The sequence below is a fragment of the Babylonia areolata genome, chromosome 6, assembly GCF_041734735.1.
Source record: "Babylonia areolata isolate BAREFJ2019XMU chromosome 6, ASM4173473v1, whole genome shotgun sequence".
Classification (NCBI taxonomy): Eukaryota; Metazoa; Mollusca; class Gastropoda; order Neogastropoda; family Buccinidae; genus Babylonia; species Babylonia areolata.
The window spans coordinates 4105181-4124266 of NC_134881.1; the positions used below are offsets into that span (position 1 = coordinate 4105181).

Consider the following 19086-nt stretch of genomic DNA (forward strand, 5'->3'; position numbering starts at 1 on the left):
TACACCCTCGTACACACACACACACACACACACGCGCGCGCGCGCGCTCACATACAGTAAACACACACACACCGGCCGTGACACACGCTGATTCACATACACTCTAATTTGAACACTGACACGCACACACACGCGCCGGGCTAGTGCTCATAAACAGATACATATGCATGCATGTATGCCGGTACCAACACTTGAAATGCATGCCGGCGCGTCCACTCACAGCACCAGCACACACACTGACACACTCACACAACGACGGCACACACACACACACTGACTCACACGTGTGCATATTCACAAACATTTTAAGACAGACACACACACAATATATATAATTATGTGTGTGTGTGTGTGTGTGTGTAAATACACACAAATAGACAGAAACACACGCACACACAACCACACTCACAAACTGATCAACACTACTCAAAAAAAAAAAAAAAAAAGAAAGAAAGAAAGAAAGAAAAGAAAAAAACAATAACAGAACCGCAATACTACCATTCTCCCACTCAGGCAAACGAGCCTTCCCCCTCGACCTGGGCTGCGTTCAGAGCAGCCGTGGCGACATCCGGGCCTTCGCGCGTGAGGCCCGCGCGCTGGGCGTGCAGTACATAGGCCTGTGCTGCGGCAGCTCCGGGCACCTGCTGCGCGAGATCGCCGTGGAGTACGGGCGCCAGCCGCCTTCAATGAAGTACGCTCCCAACGTGGAGAAGAGTTTTTTCCTGGGCAACATGTACAGACGTTCTGCCTTGATCCACGCCAGAATGGCAGGGGACGACCCAAATGTGCCTCTGTAGTAGTGGTACTGTCGTGAGGTGGTGGTTTTTTGTGGGTTTTTTTGTTGTTGTTGTTGTTGTTGTTTTCATGTAGTAAGTTTCGGGGATGGGTTGCATGAGCCAACTTTGCAGCGTGGCTAAGTTTGCTTATCGTTGAGGATGTTCCCAGCTCCACAGTGAATTCCATATAGGTATACTTAGGATTATGCTTAACTCGACGCAAATTTTGTGCTACTCTACTAGTTCGCTAATGCAACCCACCTCATATGCAGGGTCCAGTGCGAGTTTCCAGGCTACGTTACACTGGCAATATGAATAAAAACACTGAACAACAAAAATGAATTGATGGAAAAAAAAAGGGCAAGGGGATAAATACCTGACCTACGCATAGACCCAACACACTGATCAGGCCATATTCAGGGCCTTCCAAACGTTGCAGGAATGATTAAAAAATAAATAAATGAATAAATAAACTGGATCTCGTAATTCTGACAAGATTGAAAATTGTTCAGTGCCTGCTGCAGTCATGTAGAATGATACAATGCATACAAAAAAAATCACAAGCCCGTTCCCTTTCTCTTCGCCCTGAAACTCTTGTTAGCGAACTGTTGAGATTCCTGTGTCATGCGTACGTTCGTTAGTGGAGTGCATAAAAAACTGTCAGCGTTATGCCGGCTGACACTTCTTCATACATGGCTCGAGACATGTGAACCGGAATTCCCGATAGCAAATGAGCTGATACATGTATAATAAGAAAGACCAACAGCAAGGAAAAAAAACCAAACTTTCTTCGTAACATTTTGTCTTTTCATGGGGTTTACAAAACCTGATATGCAGATTTTTTCGGTTACAGATTGGTTTGGGGGTAACGTAGTGTAGATGTCCGTGTGTGTGTGTCAGTGTCTATGTGTGTGTGTCTATGGGCGCTTACGTGCACGCTCATGCTTTGTGTGTGTGTGTGTGTGTGTGTTCATGCACGAGTCCGTGTGTGATTTCAGATAACAATCCCATCATTTTCTTAAATGATTGCGTAGATGAAGAGATTTGAAGATGAACAATCATAGTTATCAAATGACTCTCTACAAAATGTATGCCAGAACTTACTTTCTAATTAATCGGTGTTCTTTTGTGAAGACAGTCATGTATGTATTGACTTGAGTTGTTTTGATTTAATAAATGATTGTTATATTGTGCGTATTACTGTGTTAGTCTGTGTGTGTGTATGTCTTAGTGTGTGTGCATGCGCGCGCGTGCGTGGACAGCTAGGTGTGTTTATATGCGCATTACTATTTGTTTTTACGTCGTTCACACACGCATACACACACTCCCGTACACACGCACGCACTCACACACACACACACACACTAACACACTCAGCAAACACATCAACACATATGTACATTTCTGTTGCAAGTTTTTATATTGCATTTAGTTGCATTTATCCAAATCTGACTTGTATTGCAGAAACATGTTCTCGTTCTTTTTGTGATTCACACTGGCACACGTGCACTCTTTCTCTCATGGAATCACATGAACACACACACACACACACACACACACACACACTCCGAGTCGCTCGCCGTCAAAACAAACACACATATACACACACGCACGCGTGCGCACACACCCACACCCACCACACCACACCATACATGTGTGAGTGCACTCCTGTGAGCCAGAACAAAGCAGAGCACACAATCCCAATAGTGCTGACATGTTGTCATTTTAAAAGAACATATACAACACCAAGCGCTGCCCTGTTAATCTGCACGCCCAAACAAAAAATGCAAAATATGATAGACGCCCCAAAACAAAAATTGAAATCTATACCAAACAGAAAAAAAATCGAGCATACTCTTGGATAATTTATGGACATAGAAAAGATACAAATAAGATAAAGCTATTAAGAAAAACTAACATATAAGAGTACACAGAAATCTGTATTAGGAAAATGATTCTGAGGATGTGTGCATGCGTGCGTGTAAGTGTGTGTACGCATGTGCGTGCGTGCGTACGCGCACCCGCGTACGTGCGTGTGTGTTGATGTGTGTGAGCGGGTAATGTAAGAATTGTCACTGAAAACAAAAAACACGCATGTGTAATCAGACAGGCATGTCCCTTTATTGCATGACACCATGTTAGTATTTTCTCAAGAAAAAAAATCGTTTATATATATCGGGTGTCCCCCAAAAAAGTGAACCGCTTTTTGACAAGTATTTTCTCAGTGACAGAGAAACCGAATTCATTGAAAATTTTCACACAGTAACCTTAGGGTATCATCAACAAGTCTGCAAACTATCTAAAAGTTCGGACGCAAATTATGCGAGTATTGTCAAATTCAAAACAGCATGTCAAAAAATCCAGCATCAGAGCTGTGCAATGTGACCTTCACCATGTTCATGCCAGCTGCCAGGTGTTGGCATCTGTCAATCAGTGTCAGTCTAAAAATAGCCTGCCTGGGTGTCAAGTCTATTGATTTGTTTATTGTCGTCTGTATCCAAAATCAGTTCTGTCCAAAGTTTCAGTTTGGAAGGATCAACCATGCCTATGAGTGAGAGTGATAAGGTTACCATTGAAAACTGTTTCAAGGAGAAAGGCTGGGGTGGAAGAAGGATCGTAATGGAATTTCCAGGCAAGGGGTGGAGTTATGTCACTGTAAATAGACGCATTGCTAAAATACGCACTACAGGGTCAGTAGCAACACTCGTCCGAACATTTTTTGATATTTTGCAGACTTGTTGACGATACCCTAAGGTTACTATGTGAAAAATTTCAATGAATTCGGTTTCTCTGTCGCTGAGAAAATACTTGTCAAAAAGCTGTTCACTTTTTTGGGCGGACACCTGAGTATTTATATACAGAGAGAAGACACGCCCAAATGTCGATGACATTCGCGGTTTTACAACAACAAAATCGTAAGCAAATTCGGAGCAGAAATATTTTAAATTAAGCATCGGCTGAAAAAAACAAAAAAAAAACAAACAAAACAAAACACACAAAAAAAAAGAAGAAGAAAAGAAAATGACCAAGAGACCTACACGTACCTGGAAGACCAAGGGTGCTCTCACATGCATGCACTCATCTTTTGCTCTCACTTTCCCACCACACACACGGACAGACACACTATTTCCCCCTCCCTCTCCCTTCTCTCCCCATCTCTCTCTCCATCTCTCTCCACCATCCCACCTCAGTAATCTCTCTCTCTCTCTCTCTAGGTCTATCTCTCCCCCTCTCTCTCTTCCCCAATCTCCCCCCCTCTCTCTCTTCCCCAATCTCCTCCCCTCTCCCCCTCCCATCTATCTCCCCATCTATCTCCCTCTCTTCTCCACCCTCTTTGTCTCTGTTTGTCCTGGAGGGGTTGTCAATATTTTTTTTTATTTTAAGAAATTGAAAAAAGAGCGTAATTAGAATCCATGACGGATGACTGTTCTTATATCTGTTCAGCCTCTACCGTTATTTCTTTCAAACGGGAAAAACAACAACACAACAATAAAAAGCAAAGAACAACGACAACTCAGGGCCCTCTATCGACTGATCTTGTGTAGAGCGATCTGAACTATCTACCAGGGTCATCATACAAAACAACAAAGAAGAACAAAGAAAACCGACAACTCAAGCACTCTCTATTTGATCTTGCATAGGGCGATCTGAACTCTCATCCAGGGTCATCTTGGCGAAATGGTACTCCCCCATGCCGGGGCCCAACCGTGTAAGGCTGCTGATGTGTTCACTGAAATCCTTGATGGAGCGGATCTGTGCCTGAAGGAACTCGTCTTGAATAAAGTGACCCATCTGCACGGTACCCAGCAGGTTGTTGAGACCTGTCAGTGTGCGTGTTGTGTTGTGTTGTGTGTGTGTGCGTGCGTGTGTGTGTGTGGGGGGGTATGTGTGGGGGGGCGGGGGGGGGGGGCGAGGGGGGGTATGAGTGTATGTGTGTGGAAGGGTGAGGTATGAGTGCAATGTGTGTGTGTGTGCAGTGCGTGCGCGCGTGAATGTGTAGTATGTTTGTGTATGTGTAGTGTGCATGTGTGTGTGTTTGTGAGTGTGCGCGTGTGTGAGAGTGTCTGAGTGTTAGTGTGTGTGTGTGTGTGTGTGTGTGTGTGTGTGTGTGTGTGTGTGTGTGTGCGTGTGTGTGTTTCATCAGATCTTTCCGCGAAGGAACTCCACTTGTATGAAGCGACCCATCTGCACGGAAACCAGAGGTCGCTGTGACCTTTCAGTGTGTGTGTGTGTGTGTGTGTGTGTGTGTGTGTGTGTGTGTACGTGCGCGCGCGTTTGTATGTGTGTGGTATTTGCGTGCGTGCGTGTGTGTGTGTGTGTGCATATTTGTGTTTGTGTGTCCGCTGTGTGTGTGCGCGCGCGTGTATGTGTGTAGCGTGTGTGTGTGTGAGTCTGTATGTGTGCGTAGTGTGTGAGCGTGTGTGTATTGTGTGTGAGTGTGGTTGCGTGAATGAGAAGTTAAATGTAATCCTCAATGAAATTATACATTCAGCCAGCAGTTGTGTGACCTGTCAGTGTGTGTGTGTGTGTGTGTGTGTGTGTGTGTGTGTGTGTGTGTGCGTGCATTCGTGAGTGTTCGCGCGCATGTGTGTGCGTGTGTTTACTAAAATACACACATGGAGTGCTGATAGACATGTCCCCTAACGTGTAGGAGTATTTAAACAGAATTTGGCTTGTTGGATGTGATTGGTCTATAGGCTGTAAGCTATATGAGCGCGCGCACAAACACATACACACACACATAAACACGCACGTACGCGCACACACACACATACGCGCGCGTGCGCTCACACACACACACACACACACACACACACACGCGCGCGCGCGCGCGCGCACACAGAGTCTGATCTCTGTGTTGCGTTTCTTAATGAATTGTGAGTTTTAGTGTTTACCTGTGTTAATGTCTAGACACCTGTGTTGATATGTACTTGTATTGACTGAGTCTACCTGTGTTGATATATATCTGTGTTGACGTGTACCTGAACTGATGTCTGTCTGTGTTGAATCGTATCTGTTTTGTTGTTGACGTCTGTGTGTGTGCTGAAGTCTTTAACAGTACACGTGTGTTGGTGATGTCTACCTGCATTGACTGACGTCTGCCTGTATCGATGTCTTCCTTTGTTGGTTGTGTCTGCCCGTGTTGATCGATATCTGCCTCCTTTGATTATGTCTAACTGTGGTGATTGACTGATGCACTTGAAGACCACAAAGGAACAGTCAACATCGGAGGCCGAGCAGTCACCAACTTACGTTTCGCCGACGATATTGATGGCCTAGCAGGAAAAGAAGAGGAGCTAGCTAGCCTGCTTAGTGGACCACCTTGATAAAACCTCTAGAGCCTATGGCATGCAGATCAGTGCAGAGAAGACCAAACTGATGACCAACAACACCAATGGCATCAGCACTGACATAAGAGTGGATGGCCAGAAGCTAGAAACTGTCCACAGCTTTAAATACCTGGGAGCAATTGTGACAGATGAGGGATCCAAACCCGAAGTACTCTCCAGGATTGCACAGGCGACAGCAGCGCTCACAAAATTGAGGTACATCTGGAACGACCGGAACATTGCACTCGGCTCAAAGATCAGACTGATGCGTACCCTGGTGACATCAATACTCTTGTATGCATGTGAATCGTGGACCTTGACAGCTGAAAGAGAAAAGAGAATACAGTCCACTGAGATGAGATGCTTTCGAAGACTCCTGGGCATCTCCTACAAAGATCATATCACGAACGAAGAAGTTCGAAACAGAATCAGACAAGTCATTGGGCCCTACGAAGACCTGTTGACCTTGGTCAAGAGACGCAAGCTCAAATGGTATGGCCATGTCATGAGATCATCAGGGCTTGCCAAGACATTCCTGCAGGGCACAGTGTAAGGAGGGAGAAGGAGAGGCAGACAGAGGAAGAGATGGGAGGACAACATCCCAGAATGGACGGGCTTGAGGTTGAGCGATACAATCAGGAGGTCAGAAAACCGAGAGGATTGGAGAATGCTGGTTGCCAGATCACCTGTGGCGCCCCAACGGTCCACAAGACTACGGGATAGGTGAAGGTGAAGGTGGTGACTGATGTCTACATGTATCGAATGATATCTGCATGTGATCTTACGGCTGGCTCGGGTGTGGAAGTCACAACAGTGACACTTCGCTACGTATCGCTGCACTGTCTTCTTCTCCTAATTGTCTTCTTCTTCTTCTTAGCCTTCTCTTAGTTCTTGTCTTCTTCTTAGTCTTCTTCTTTTAGAATATTGTAAATAAAACAATAGAAAAACCCATTTGTGACTGGCCTCTATATGTTCCTGGCCTGTGCGTGGGATCTTGTATATCCTTTCATTCAATCAATCAATTAGTTAAGTCTTTTGTGCCGTACCCCTTCAGTAACCACTCGGTACACGGCTACAAAAGTGGCGTCCTTTGTCTTCGTTCGTGGGCTGCAACTCCCATGTTCACTCGTATGTACACGAGTTGGCTTTTGTGTGTATGACCTTTTTTACCCCGCCATGAAGACAGCCATACTCTGTTTTCGGGGGGGTGCATGCTGGGTATGTTCTTGCTTCCATAACCCACCGAACGCTGACGTGGATTACAGGATCTTTCAACGCGCGAATTTTATCTTCTGCTTGCGTATACGCACGAAGGGGATTCAGACACAAGCAGGTCTGCACAAATGTTGACCTGGGAGATCGGAAAAGTCTCCGCCCTTTACCCACCAGGTGCCGTTACCGAGAGTCGAACCCGGGACACTCAGACTGAAATGATTCCAACGATTTAACCACTCGGCTATTGCGCCCATCATGTGTTGATCGATGTCTACCTGTGTTGACTGATGTCAATCTCTGTTGATGTGTACATTATGCTAATTGATGCATTCCTGTGTTGTTTGATGTCTACCTATCTTGACTGGTGTGTGCGTATGTTGAATGGTGTTTACCTGTGTTGATCATTGATGTGATGTCTACATGTGTTGCCTGTGCTGATTGATGTCTGTCTGTCTTCACTGTCTACCTGTGCTGACTGATATCTACCTATCTTGATGTGATGTCTACCTGTGTTGACTGATATCTACCTATCTTGATGTGATGTCTACCTGTGTTGACTGATATCTACCTGTCTTGATGTGATGTCTACCTGTGTTGACTGATATCTACCTATCTTGATGTGATGTCTACCTGTGTTGACTGATATCTACCTATCTTGATGTGATGTCTACCTGTGTTGACTGATATCTACCTATCTTGATGTGATGTCGACCTGTGCTGACTGATATCTACCTATCTTGATGCGATGTCTACCTGTGTTGACTGATATCTACCTATCTTGATGTGATGTCTATGTTGACTGATATCTACCTATCGTGATGTGATGTCTACCTGTGTTGACTTATATCTACCTATCTTGATGTGATGTCTACCTGTGCTGACTGATATCTACCTATCTTGATGTGATGTCTACCTGTGTTGACAGATATATACCTATCTTGATGTGATGTCTACCTGTGTTGACTGATATCTACCTATCTTGATCATGATGTGATGTCTACCTGTGTTGACTGATATCTACCTATCTTGATGTGATGTCTACCTGTGTTGACTGGTATCTAGCTATCTTGATGTGATGTCTACCTGTGTTGACTGATATCTACCTATCTTGATGTGATGTCTACCTGTGTTGACTGATATCTACCTATCTTGATGTGATGTCTACCTGTGTTGACTGATATCTGCCTATCTTGATGTGATGTCTACCTGTGTTGACTGGTATCTACCTATCTTGATGTGACGTCTACCTGTGTTGACTGATATCTACCTATCTTGATGTGATGTCTACCTGTGTTGACTGATATCTGCCTATCTTGATGCGATGTCTACCTGTGTTGACTGATATCTACCTATCTTGATGCGATGTCTACCTGTGTTGACTGGTATCTACCTATCTTGATGTGATGTCTACCTGTGTTGACTGATATCTACCTGTCTTGATGTGATGTCTACCTGTGTGGACTGATATCTACCTGTCTTGATCATGATGTGATGTCTACCTGTGTTGACTGGTATCTACCTATCTTGATGTGATGTCTACCTGTGCTGACTGATATCTGCCTATCTTGATGCGATGTCTACCTGTGTTGACTGATATCTACCTATCTTGATGCGATGTCTACCTGTGTTGACTGGTATCTACCTATCTTGATGTGATGTCTACCTGTGTTGACTGATATCTACCTGTCTTGATGTGATGTCTACCTGTGTTGACTGATATCTACCTGTCTTGATGTGATGTCTACCTGTGTTGACTGATATCTACCTATCTTGATGTAATGTCTACCTGTGTTGACTGATATCTACCTATCTTGATGCGATGTCTACCTGTGTTGACTGGTATCTACCTATCTTGATGCGATGTCTACCTATGTTGACTGGTATCTACCTATCTTGATGCGATGTCTACCTGTGCTGACTGATATCTACCTGTCTTGATGTGATGTCTACCTGTGTTGACTGATATCTACCTATCTTGATGCGATGTCTACCTGTGTTGACTGGTATCTAGCTATCTTGATGCGATGTCTACCTATGTTGACTGGTATCTACCTATCTTGATGCGATGTCTACCTGTGCTGACTGATATCTACCTGTCTTGATGTGATGTCTACCTGTGCTGACTGATATCTACCTGTCTTGATGTGATGTCTACCTGTGCTGACTGATATCTACCTATCTTGATGCGATGTCTACCTGTGTTGACTGATATCTACCTATCTTGATGCGATGTCTACCTGTGTTGACTGGTATCTACCTATCTTGATGCGATGTCTACCTGTGCTGACTGATATCTACCTGTCTTGATGTGATGTCTACCTGTGCTGACTGATATCTACCTGTCTTGATGTGATGTCTACCTGTGTTGGTGTGCCTTATGCTGATTGACGTCTTCCAATGTTGACTGATTTCTGCCTGTCTTAATGTGTTAGTGTCTACTTGTGTTGATGTGTGTGTACATTGTGCTTATTGATGCCTACCTATCTTCATCGATTAGAAGGAAGGTGGCAGAATGGTCAAGACGCTCAGCTGCCAATATACAGAGTCCGTGAGGGTGTAGGTTCCAATCCCGCTCTCGCCCTTTCTCCCAAGTTTGACTGAAAAATCAAACAACGTTTTTAGTCATTCGGATGAGACGATAAACTGAGGTCCCGTGTGCTGCACACATTTTTCGCACTGAAAAAGAACCCATGACAACAAAAGTATTGTCCTCTGGCAAAAATCTGTAGAAGAAATCCACTCTGATAGGTACACAAAATTTAATATATAAGCATACACTCAAGGCCTGACTACGAGCGTTGCGTTATGCTGCTGGTTAGGCATAAGCCTAGCAGATGTGGTGTAGCGTATATGGATTTGTCCGAATGCAGTGACGCCTCCTTGAGAAACTGAAACTGAAACTATTTTGATTGATGTCTGCCTGTCTTGATGTTATGTCCACCTGCATTGATGTCTGCCCACTTTGATTGATGTGTACCTGTGTTGACTGATTGCTGTACCTACTTGGGCATCCCCGTGGTCATCGGCCACCTTCTTCATGTCCAGTAGGGCCTGGTTGGCGTTCTTCTCCATCACCAGAGCCGCCTGCATTGCGTCCAGAGCACTCCCCCACTCGTCACGGTCCGGCTTCTGTATGCAAGACAATTCAGTTCAGTTAAAAACACTTCATTGTCTCCGTCAAATACTTAAAGCAGAAAGTCCTCTTGATTGCTCGTCAACGGATTAGATACGTAATGGCAAAGAAGACACACACAAAAACAACAAAACCAAAACAAACAACAACTGGTACACACTTCCTTGATCACCCCACACACACACCAACCATCAGATGAAAGAAAAACTACGACATACAGGAAAGCAAAAATATAACATTCTTAGACACAAGTAAATGAATAATCCGTACATATTTCTTTGATTACTATGTCCATAAATTATCAGGTAAACAAGGAAAAAATAGGTTAAAAAAAACACACACCAAGAAATGTGATATTCTACGACACAAGTGAAACCAAACAAAAAAGAAAAAAAAGAATATTCGTAAAAAGCGTAAGCCCTCGATTACAATGCACACATCAATTATGTCAAAAGGAAACATTAAAAATAATTTTAGGTAACCCCCCCCCCCCCCCAAAAAAAAACAAACAAAAAAAAAAAACCAAACCAACAACCAAAAACAGACAAAATTAACAAACAACCAGAAAAAGACCGGACAGGACAGAGGAAGACAAGACAAGACAACAAAAATCTTAAATAATATGGGTTTAAACATATTCCTATTCGGCATTTCATATTTACATGACTGGCGCAATAACCGAATGGTTAAAGCGTTGGACTTCCAATCTGAGGGTTCCGGGTTCGAATCTCGGTGACGGCGCCTGGTGGGTAAAGGGTGGAGATTTTTCCGATCTCCCAGGTCAGCATGTGCCTGAAACCTTTTCATGTGTATACGCAAGCAGAAAATCAAATACGCACGTTAAAGATCATGTAATCCATGTCAGCGTTCGGTGGGTTATGGAAACAAGAACATATCCAGCACGCACACCCACAAAAACAGAGTATGGCTGCCTACATGGCGGGGTAAAAACGGTCATGTACGTAAACCCCCCACTTGTGTACACGAGTGAACGTGGGAGTTGCAGCCCACGAACGAAGAAGCCCACAGAGTGGGAAGAGAGAAAGAGAGAGAGAAGTTCACTCTCACCCACTTCTGTTGACCTTGTTAAAATCTCTGTTCACCTGGATATCCTGCAGGATATAACCCGTTTAGCTTGATATCCTGCAGGGTAGAACTTCTGTTTACCTTGACATCCTACAGGATTAAATCTCTGTTTTCCCCGATGTCCTGCACGATAGAACCTGTTTACCTTGACAACCTGCAGGAGAGAACATGTATACCTTGATATACTGCCGAATAGAACATGTTCACCTCATCGTGCAGGGCAGATTCTCTGTTTACCTCAATATCCTGCAGGAGAGAACCTGTGTTTACCTTGATACCCTACAGGATAAAATCTCTGTTTACCTTGATATCCTACAGGAGAGAACCTGTTTACCTTGATATCCTGCAGGAGAGAACCTGTTAACCTTGTTATTATGCAAGGTAGAATATCTGTTTACCTTGACATTCTGCAGGATAGAACCTGTTTACCTTGATATCCTGCAGGACAGAACCTGTTAACCTTGTTATTGTGCAAGGTAGAATATCTGTTTACCTTGACATTCTGCAGGATAGAACCTGTTTACCTTGATATCCTGCAGAAGAGAACCTGTTAATCTTGTTATTGTGCAAGGTAAAGTATCTGTTTACCTTGACATTCTGCAGGATAGAACCTGTTTACCTTGATATCCTGCAGGACAGAACCTGTTAACCTTGTTATTGTGCAAGGTAGAGTATCTGTTTACCTTGAAATTCTGCAGGATAGAACCTGTTTACCTTGGCATCCTGGAGGATAAAACCTGCTTACCTTGATATCCTGTAGAACGATACGACCTCCACGTTTGTTCTGGTAGCTCATCAGCTTCCTGGCGTGTTCCTGCTCTTCTGTCGACATCTTGTGGAAGAAATCCGCTAACTTTTGCAGCGCAATGTCGTCACGCGCAAAATAGAAGGCCTGAGGACACACAATTACTGTGTACTGGACGCTGGTCATCTTCCAGTCCGTGTAAAAGGAAAGCTACTGATAGTTTTAAATTATTTTTTTAGCCGATAAGAACGGTGTTGAACCATGGTGACTGGAGATCAGCGCGACATGAATTCTAAGCGCAGTTACTACTTTTGTGTCCTCTTAGATAGGGCACGAAGCGGTTTGGCTTTATGGCTTACATAAATAGATTTTGGGTTGTTATGGCTCGTCCAATAATTTTTTACGCAAATAAATGTGTATTAATTAGAAATAATGTGATGCATTGAATTGTCATGGAGGCCGCCATTTTGTACAAGGTTGGGACGTCACAGGTTCGGAGACTCACTTTCGCTTTTGGATGACTTGTGAAGTAGATCGAAACGAAATTGTTTGAGAAAAATACTGTGCGATGACTTACAAAAAGTGCAAAGGACTTTGTTTTAGTCCCATATAATTCTGAACCACGGTTTACAGTAGAAGAGTTAAAGACAAGCTGCTGAGACATCAAAAACACAGATCAAAGTTGTGAGTGTCGATGTGGAAATCGCGTGTTTGCCAACTCGGTCGTGTCCAAAGAAAAAGCACACACACACAATAATTTTAACTGTCGCAGCTTTTGTAAACGATGAATGTGATGGGCCTGCATTTTGCGTCACAGAATACCCGTCGTTTCTTACAGTTGTTCTTGTTCTTCTTCTGCGTTCGTGGGCTGCAACTCCCACGTTCACTTGTATGTACACGAGTGGGCTTTTACGTGTATGACCGTTTTTACCACGCCATGTGGGCAGCCATACTCCGCTTTCGGGGTTGTGCATGCCGCTGGGTGTTCTTGTTTCCATAACCCACCGAACGCTGACATGGATTACAGGATCTTTAACGTGCGTATTTGATCTGCTTACAGTTGTTCAAAACCGAGCAATCCTAGAAGTTGTTCTTGTGCACAGTCGATGTGACGTCACGACTGACCTCGTTCTATCTTCTGTCTGAAAAGCCAAGCCCAATATGGCGGCGTTCTGTGTTGCGCCAGATGCAGAGATATGTTAAGTTTAATCATGGTTCTGTAATTATTTACCCACTTGCCAGGCTTTTACAGCATGATGCTATTTTCACATTATCATTTAATTCAGTGCTGATTTTGCTGAACAATATTTACTAGTGCAATCCCCAAAGGAAGAAGTTCAGATAAAGAACGATGACTGACATCCTGACCTGTGAGGTTTGTCTCTTACACACACACACACACACACACACACACACTCTCTCTCTCTCTCTCTCTCTGACATACACATAGGACACAAACACATTCACACGCACAACGCGCGCGGGCGCGCGTGTGTGTGTGAGAGAGAGAGAGAGAGAGCGTGCACGTGCGCACGCGCGCACATGTGTTTGTCATGCGGGTTCTGTAAACTTTCATATCAGTTCTCTGACCGGCACAGATTGAATGAAGGCATCACTGCAGGCGATTTTGTGGACCAAGCAAGATGGTTGCTAATCAGTGTTGCCACTGAAGCCATAACAAAATTAGATACAATAACTGTTGTAAAAAAAAAATAATAATAAAAAAAAGTCGCAATCCGCTGAAAATGGGTCACAACACATACCTGTAGTCACATCAACTGTGCGTGAAAATATATGTTGAAATAAGTCCCTGAATTTAGGTTACTAAAATTATCCTTCTCTAGTAGTCTATCACTATCAGATTTAGTTCTAGATCGAACACATTTTCTTTCATTCAAAATCTTTTAGAAAACGGATAAGACAGTAGTAGTGTTAGTGTTAGTAGTAGTAGTAGTAGTATGAGAGGGAGATTGCAAGCTTTGCAGCTTTTAATTAATTTAAATAGTCCCATCTTTGTTATTTCATACCTATTTTGGTAGAAATTTTGGTCGAGGTTCAATGCTTTATTATTCAGTTTCTTCATTCGTCAAACTTTCTTTCTAACTGAGAACTTGATGGAACTGTGCTGGTGATTCTTGAATGAATTAGTAACTGATGGGGCTTGATTTAGACGAGGTGACAGTTCATTCTATACATTACAGTTATTGAACTTGAACTTGAACTGGAATCAGACGTTTTAGGCCTGGAAGGCCTGTTCGTCGTTCAACTGGATACAGTATACCAGCATGCGTGGCCTAATGATAGCATACTGGATCATATATGCTTGGAGAGTTGGCCCAATGAGCGTCTAACCTAGTCTTGAAAGATAAATTAATATGTATGAAAATGAATAATTGTTCGCCTTACCATGGACTGATAGCAGTAGCTGACGCATAGTTCCATGTTGATCTGAGCGTTGATGGCTGCTTCACAATCTGGATGGAAATTCTGGCGACACAGATTGGTAGCCATGGATTCCTTTTAGAGTTGAGATTCTGACAGAAGACTTGAAAGATAGATTCCACAGAAACTGAAGCTTTGAATCGAAAACGAGTGAAGAATCTAATGCTGATCTCGTCAGAATAACCGTGGATGAATGACAGTGTTATGCCAATTCATGTCAGACGCAACAAAGCACACACATTCACGTTCAACACAAAATTGAAAATGCACGGATCTAAATCCACAGGAAAGGCCACTTGCTAAAAATAAAAACGTCTTTACATGACGTCATTCGACCAAACTATGACGCAAGATTAACCCCTGGAGCATAGAAATTAACAAATGAGGCCAGGAGATGAATGATTAACAAATAGTAAAGAGTGGTAACTCTCTCCATTACACAAAGTACACAACTTAGTCAGTGATGCTTACGCTACCGATTCAGCTAGCACACAGGAGCATAGGTTTTGGTGTGTTTTTTTCTTCCAGATCGCTCATGCATCCCAGCCCTGTTGATCACAGTGGGAATGCGGATATAGTTGGGGACCCATGAGAAATTGCCGTAGGACTATTGGAATTAGGCCTTCATGGTACTGTACCCTATTAGAAGTAGGCCTTATGGAACTCGCGCAGGGCCTTAATGGTAATAGGCCCTATTGGAAGTAGGCCTACTGGGATTGATACAGGGCCTAACTGGTACAGGGCCATTGTGACACGTAGTACTAGTTGTGGGACTAGTACAGGCCCTTAATGATACTGGGCCCTAATGGAACGAGTAGAATCTACAGGGCCCTAATACAGGGCCCTATTGGAAGCAGGCCGTAGGGAACCAGTACTGGGCCCCATGTATGTAGGAGTGGCCCCAAGCTGCACAGATGTGTGGCATTCTCCGCAACAGACAGCAGGGTCCTATTTTGCGATTCCACACTGTCTGTTTCGGTACTTTCTGTGCACAACATAAATGTCTTCAACGTGTCCGTCTGAAAGTGAGTGGGTGTTGTGAGAGGGTGGGCTGGGGAGAGAACCACTGAACGGGTGCTGTGGCAAAATGGTCAGAGTGCTGGATTCTCGCCCGAGTTTCCCCGAGTTCGATCCCACCAGGTTGGTTAAAGATGGAGATTTTTCTGTCTCCCAGGTCAACATTTGTGCAGACCTGCAAGTGCCCGAAGCCCCTTGCTATGTATACGCACGCATAAGACTGAATACGCATTTTAATGATCCTGTAATCCATGTCAGCTTCGGTGGGTTATAGAAACAAGAATATACCCAGCATGCACCCCCCAAAAAATGGAGTATGGCTGCCAAAATGGCAGGGCAATGCACTTAAAACGTTACATGTCTGCGTGAGAGTGTGTATGTGTGCATGGAGTATGGCTGCCAAAATGGCAGGGCAATGCACTTAAAACGTTACATGTCTGTGTGGTCAGGTCAGGTCATTAGATCTGCTACTGGTAACCTGTAATCCAGTACAACCTGTTCAGGGTCGGGTTGCCGACGACTAAACCGGCACTTCCACCGCTCCCTTCTGGGACTGGTGAGGCGGGTGGCTAGACACCCTTATGGAGATCTATAAAAGGGCGTCGGCTCAGGAGAGCCACCGACGGCCATCTAGCTCCACTGTGCTGTGTGCATGCCACACGCAGTTGGCCCCTGGGGTGTGTCTACCCATGTATGCGAAGTCTGGATCCGGCAGAATCTGCGGAAGAAACCTATCGGTTCAACGGAGAGGAAGGCGGTTACAGCAACGCACTGTGGAGCGCAGAGAGCAAGATGAGACACCGAAAGGATATCTTGGTCATCCACTGCATCCGTGCTCATCCTCCAGTCGTCTCGACTTAGTCTTGCCACTGGAAATTGGTGGACCCGGACGAGAGAGTGAGGTCGACGTTGCGCAACTCCTCTTCACTTTAAACAAACTCATCGCGCAAGTCATCAGTCATCCAAAATGACCTTTCATCCTTCATCATTTCATCACCCCCAAGTCCTGTGGCGACAGGCGAGCGACGAAACGACAGGTGTGGGTACACTGGCAGTCGCAGCCGCAGACCTGCACGCAGGCGGCTCAGGCCATAGGGTCGTTCTTCGTCGACAGGAGCAGCGATGGAGCTCGGCAGCCGTCTGAGCGTCTGAGCAGCCCTCTTTAGGAATGCACTGCTCACCTCCCTGGCATGAGGAAGGGGCTAGAAAAGGTGCCCTAAAAATTGCCTGCTCCATATCACCCTGGCCAGCATACCGCGGCTGGCGGGGACCCTACATCAGCGGTCGAAACAAAGAGAAAGAAAAGAAAAAAACAAGGATCATTCCTCTCACCATTGGTGCTTGGAACATAAGGACTCTCCTGGACAGAGATAATGCAGACAGACCCCAAAGGAGAACAGCACTAGTTGCATCCGAACTCGCCAGATACAACATCGACATCGCAGCCTTGAGTGAGACTCGGCTTGCAGGCGAAGGCGAGCTCTGTGAACGGGGATCTGGTTACACCTTCTTCTGGAGTGGACGAGGAAGCAAAGAGCGACGTGAGGCTGGCGTTGGTTTTGCAGTAAAAACAGCACTTGTCAGCAAGCTAGCTGGAATCCCAAAGGGAGTCAACGATAGGCTTATGACCATGAAACTCCCACTGGCATCTGGCCAGAAGCACCTCACCATTGTCAGTGCCTACGCCCCAACCATGACCAACCCGGATGAAGTGAAGGCGAAGTTCTACGAGGACCTTCACTCTGTCATTGCTGCCATCCCTAAAGCAGACAAGCTCATCATTCTTGGGGACTTTAATGCTAGAGTTGGCTCTGACTACATCTCCTGGGATGGAGTGATTGGAAAGCACGGTGTGGGCCACTGCAACCCAAATGGATTGCTTTTGCTTCAGACCTGTGCAGAGCACGAACTGCTGATAACCAACACAGTTTTCTGCCTCCCTACCCGTAACAGGACGTCATGGATGCACCCTCGCTCAAAGCATTGGCATCTCATCGATTATGTCATCGTCAGGAAAAGGGATAGGCAAGATGTACGTGTAACAAAGACCATGTGCGGCGCCGAGTGTTGGACAGACCATCGCCTTGTAGTCTCGAAGCTGAATATTCGAATCCAACCCAAGAGACGCCCCCAAGGCCAGAAGGCTCCAAAACGGCTCAACATCGCTAAGCTGAAAAGCATCACCATCAAACAGTCCTTTGTGGAGCTGCTGGAAGATCGTCTGGAATCCGCCTCTCTGGACAACCAGAATGTGGAGTCTGACTGGAGGACCCTGCGTGAGCTGATCTATAGTACAGCTTCAGAGACCCTTGGACCCATGACCAGAAAGCACAAAGACTGGTTTGATGAAAACTGTGATGAAATCAAGCAGCTTCTGGATGAGAAACGCCGTCTGCATCAAGCCCACCTGAGCAACCCAAAGTCCACATCAAAAAAGGATGCATACAATGCCATCCGCAGGACTGTTCAGCAAAAGTTACGCCAGATGCAGGATAAGTGGCTGAGTGACAAAGCTGATGAGATCCAGGGATATGCTGACAGGCATGATATGAAGAGGTTCTATGATGCCTTAAAAGAAGTCTACGGCCCCACATCCTCAGGATCATCCCCCCTCCTCAGTGCAGATGGGAATACCTTGATCACCGAGAAGGAGAACATTCTCGAACGATGGGCTGAGCACTTCAACAGTGTCTTAAATCGCCCTTCCTCCATAAATGATGAAGCCGTAGACCGTCTCCCACAAGTCCCCACCAACGAAGCACTGGACGATCCGCCAACACTTCTTGAGACCCAGAAAGCAATCCGTCTGCTATCCAGTGGCAAAGCACCTGGCTCAGACTCCATACCAGCAGAGGTCTACAGGGATGGAGGCACTGTGCTGACTGAGAAGCTTCATCAGCTGTACTCACTCATGTGGAAAGAAGAGACGATCCCCCAGGATTTCAAAGATGCATCTATCATTCACTTGTACAAGCGAAAGGGGAACCGGCAAGCCTGTGATAACCATCGGGGCATTTCCTTGCTCTCCATCGCAGGCAAGATACTTGCCAGGATCCTACTTAACCGCCTCACAGCACACCTTGACCAAGGTCATTTGCCTGAGAGCCAATGTGGATTCCGGAAAGAGCGCGGAACCACTGACATGGTGTTTGCTGCAAGGCAGCTGCAAGAGAAATGTCAGGAGCAAAATGCTGATCTGTTCTCCACCTATGTCGACCTCACTAAGGCCTTCGACACCATGAGTAGAGAGGGACTGTGGAAGATCATGGCCAAGTACGGATGCCCTCGGAAATTTATTTCCTTGGTCAGCCAATTCCATGAAGGCATGCAGGCTCGAGTCCA

General features: G+C 45.1%; 2 protein-coding genes across 2 annotated transcripts in view; one reads left to right on the forward strand and one right to left on the reverse strand.

The window, feature by feature from the left end:
* Positions 1–1855, forward strand: part of LOC143283245 (betaine--homocysteine S-methyltransferase 1-like) — a 38748-nt gene extending 36893 nt beyond the window's left edge. The window contains exon 7 of the mRNA XM_076589418.1: positions 514–1855. Within this exon, the coding sequence (XP_076445533.1) occupies positions 514–797 (284 nt within the window). The 3' untranslated portion in view covers positions 798–1855. The remainder of the gene's footprint in view (positions 1–513) is intronic.
* A 2533-nt stretch (positions 1856–4388) lies between these two features.
* LOC143283204 (soma ferritin-like) lies at positions 4389–14796 on the reverse strand. Its single transcript, XM_076589379.1, has 4 exons — positions 14692–14796; positions 12286–12432; positions 10325–10450; positions 4389–4568 (listed from the first exon to the last, which is right to left on the reverse strand). Exons 1-4 carry the CDS (start codon positions 14794–14796, stop codon positions 4389–4391), a joined length of 558 nt encoding a protein of 185 aa, XP_076445494.1.
* Positions 14797–19086: the final 4290 nt, after the last annotated feature.

Bases quoted from the DNA above. Each gene is read 5' to 3' on its own strand.
- LOC143283204 (XM_076589379.1), bottom strand. From the start codon at position 14,796: ATGGCTACCAATCTGTGTCGCCAGAATTTCCATCCAGATTGTGAAGCA. The intron at 12,433-14,691 runs GTAAGGCGAACA...GTGTGTCCTCAG, and splicing joins GCTACTGCTATCAGTCCATG to GCCTTCTATTTTGCGCGTGA. The intron at 10,451-12,285 runs GTAAGCAGGTTT...TCTTGCATACAG, and splicing joins TCGTTCTACAGGATATCAAG to AAGCCGGACCGTGACGAGTG.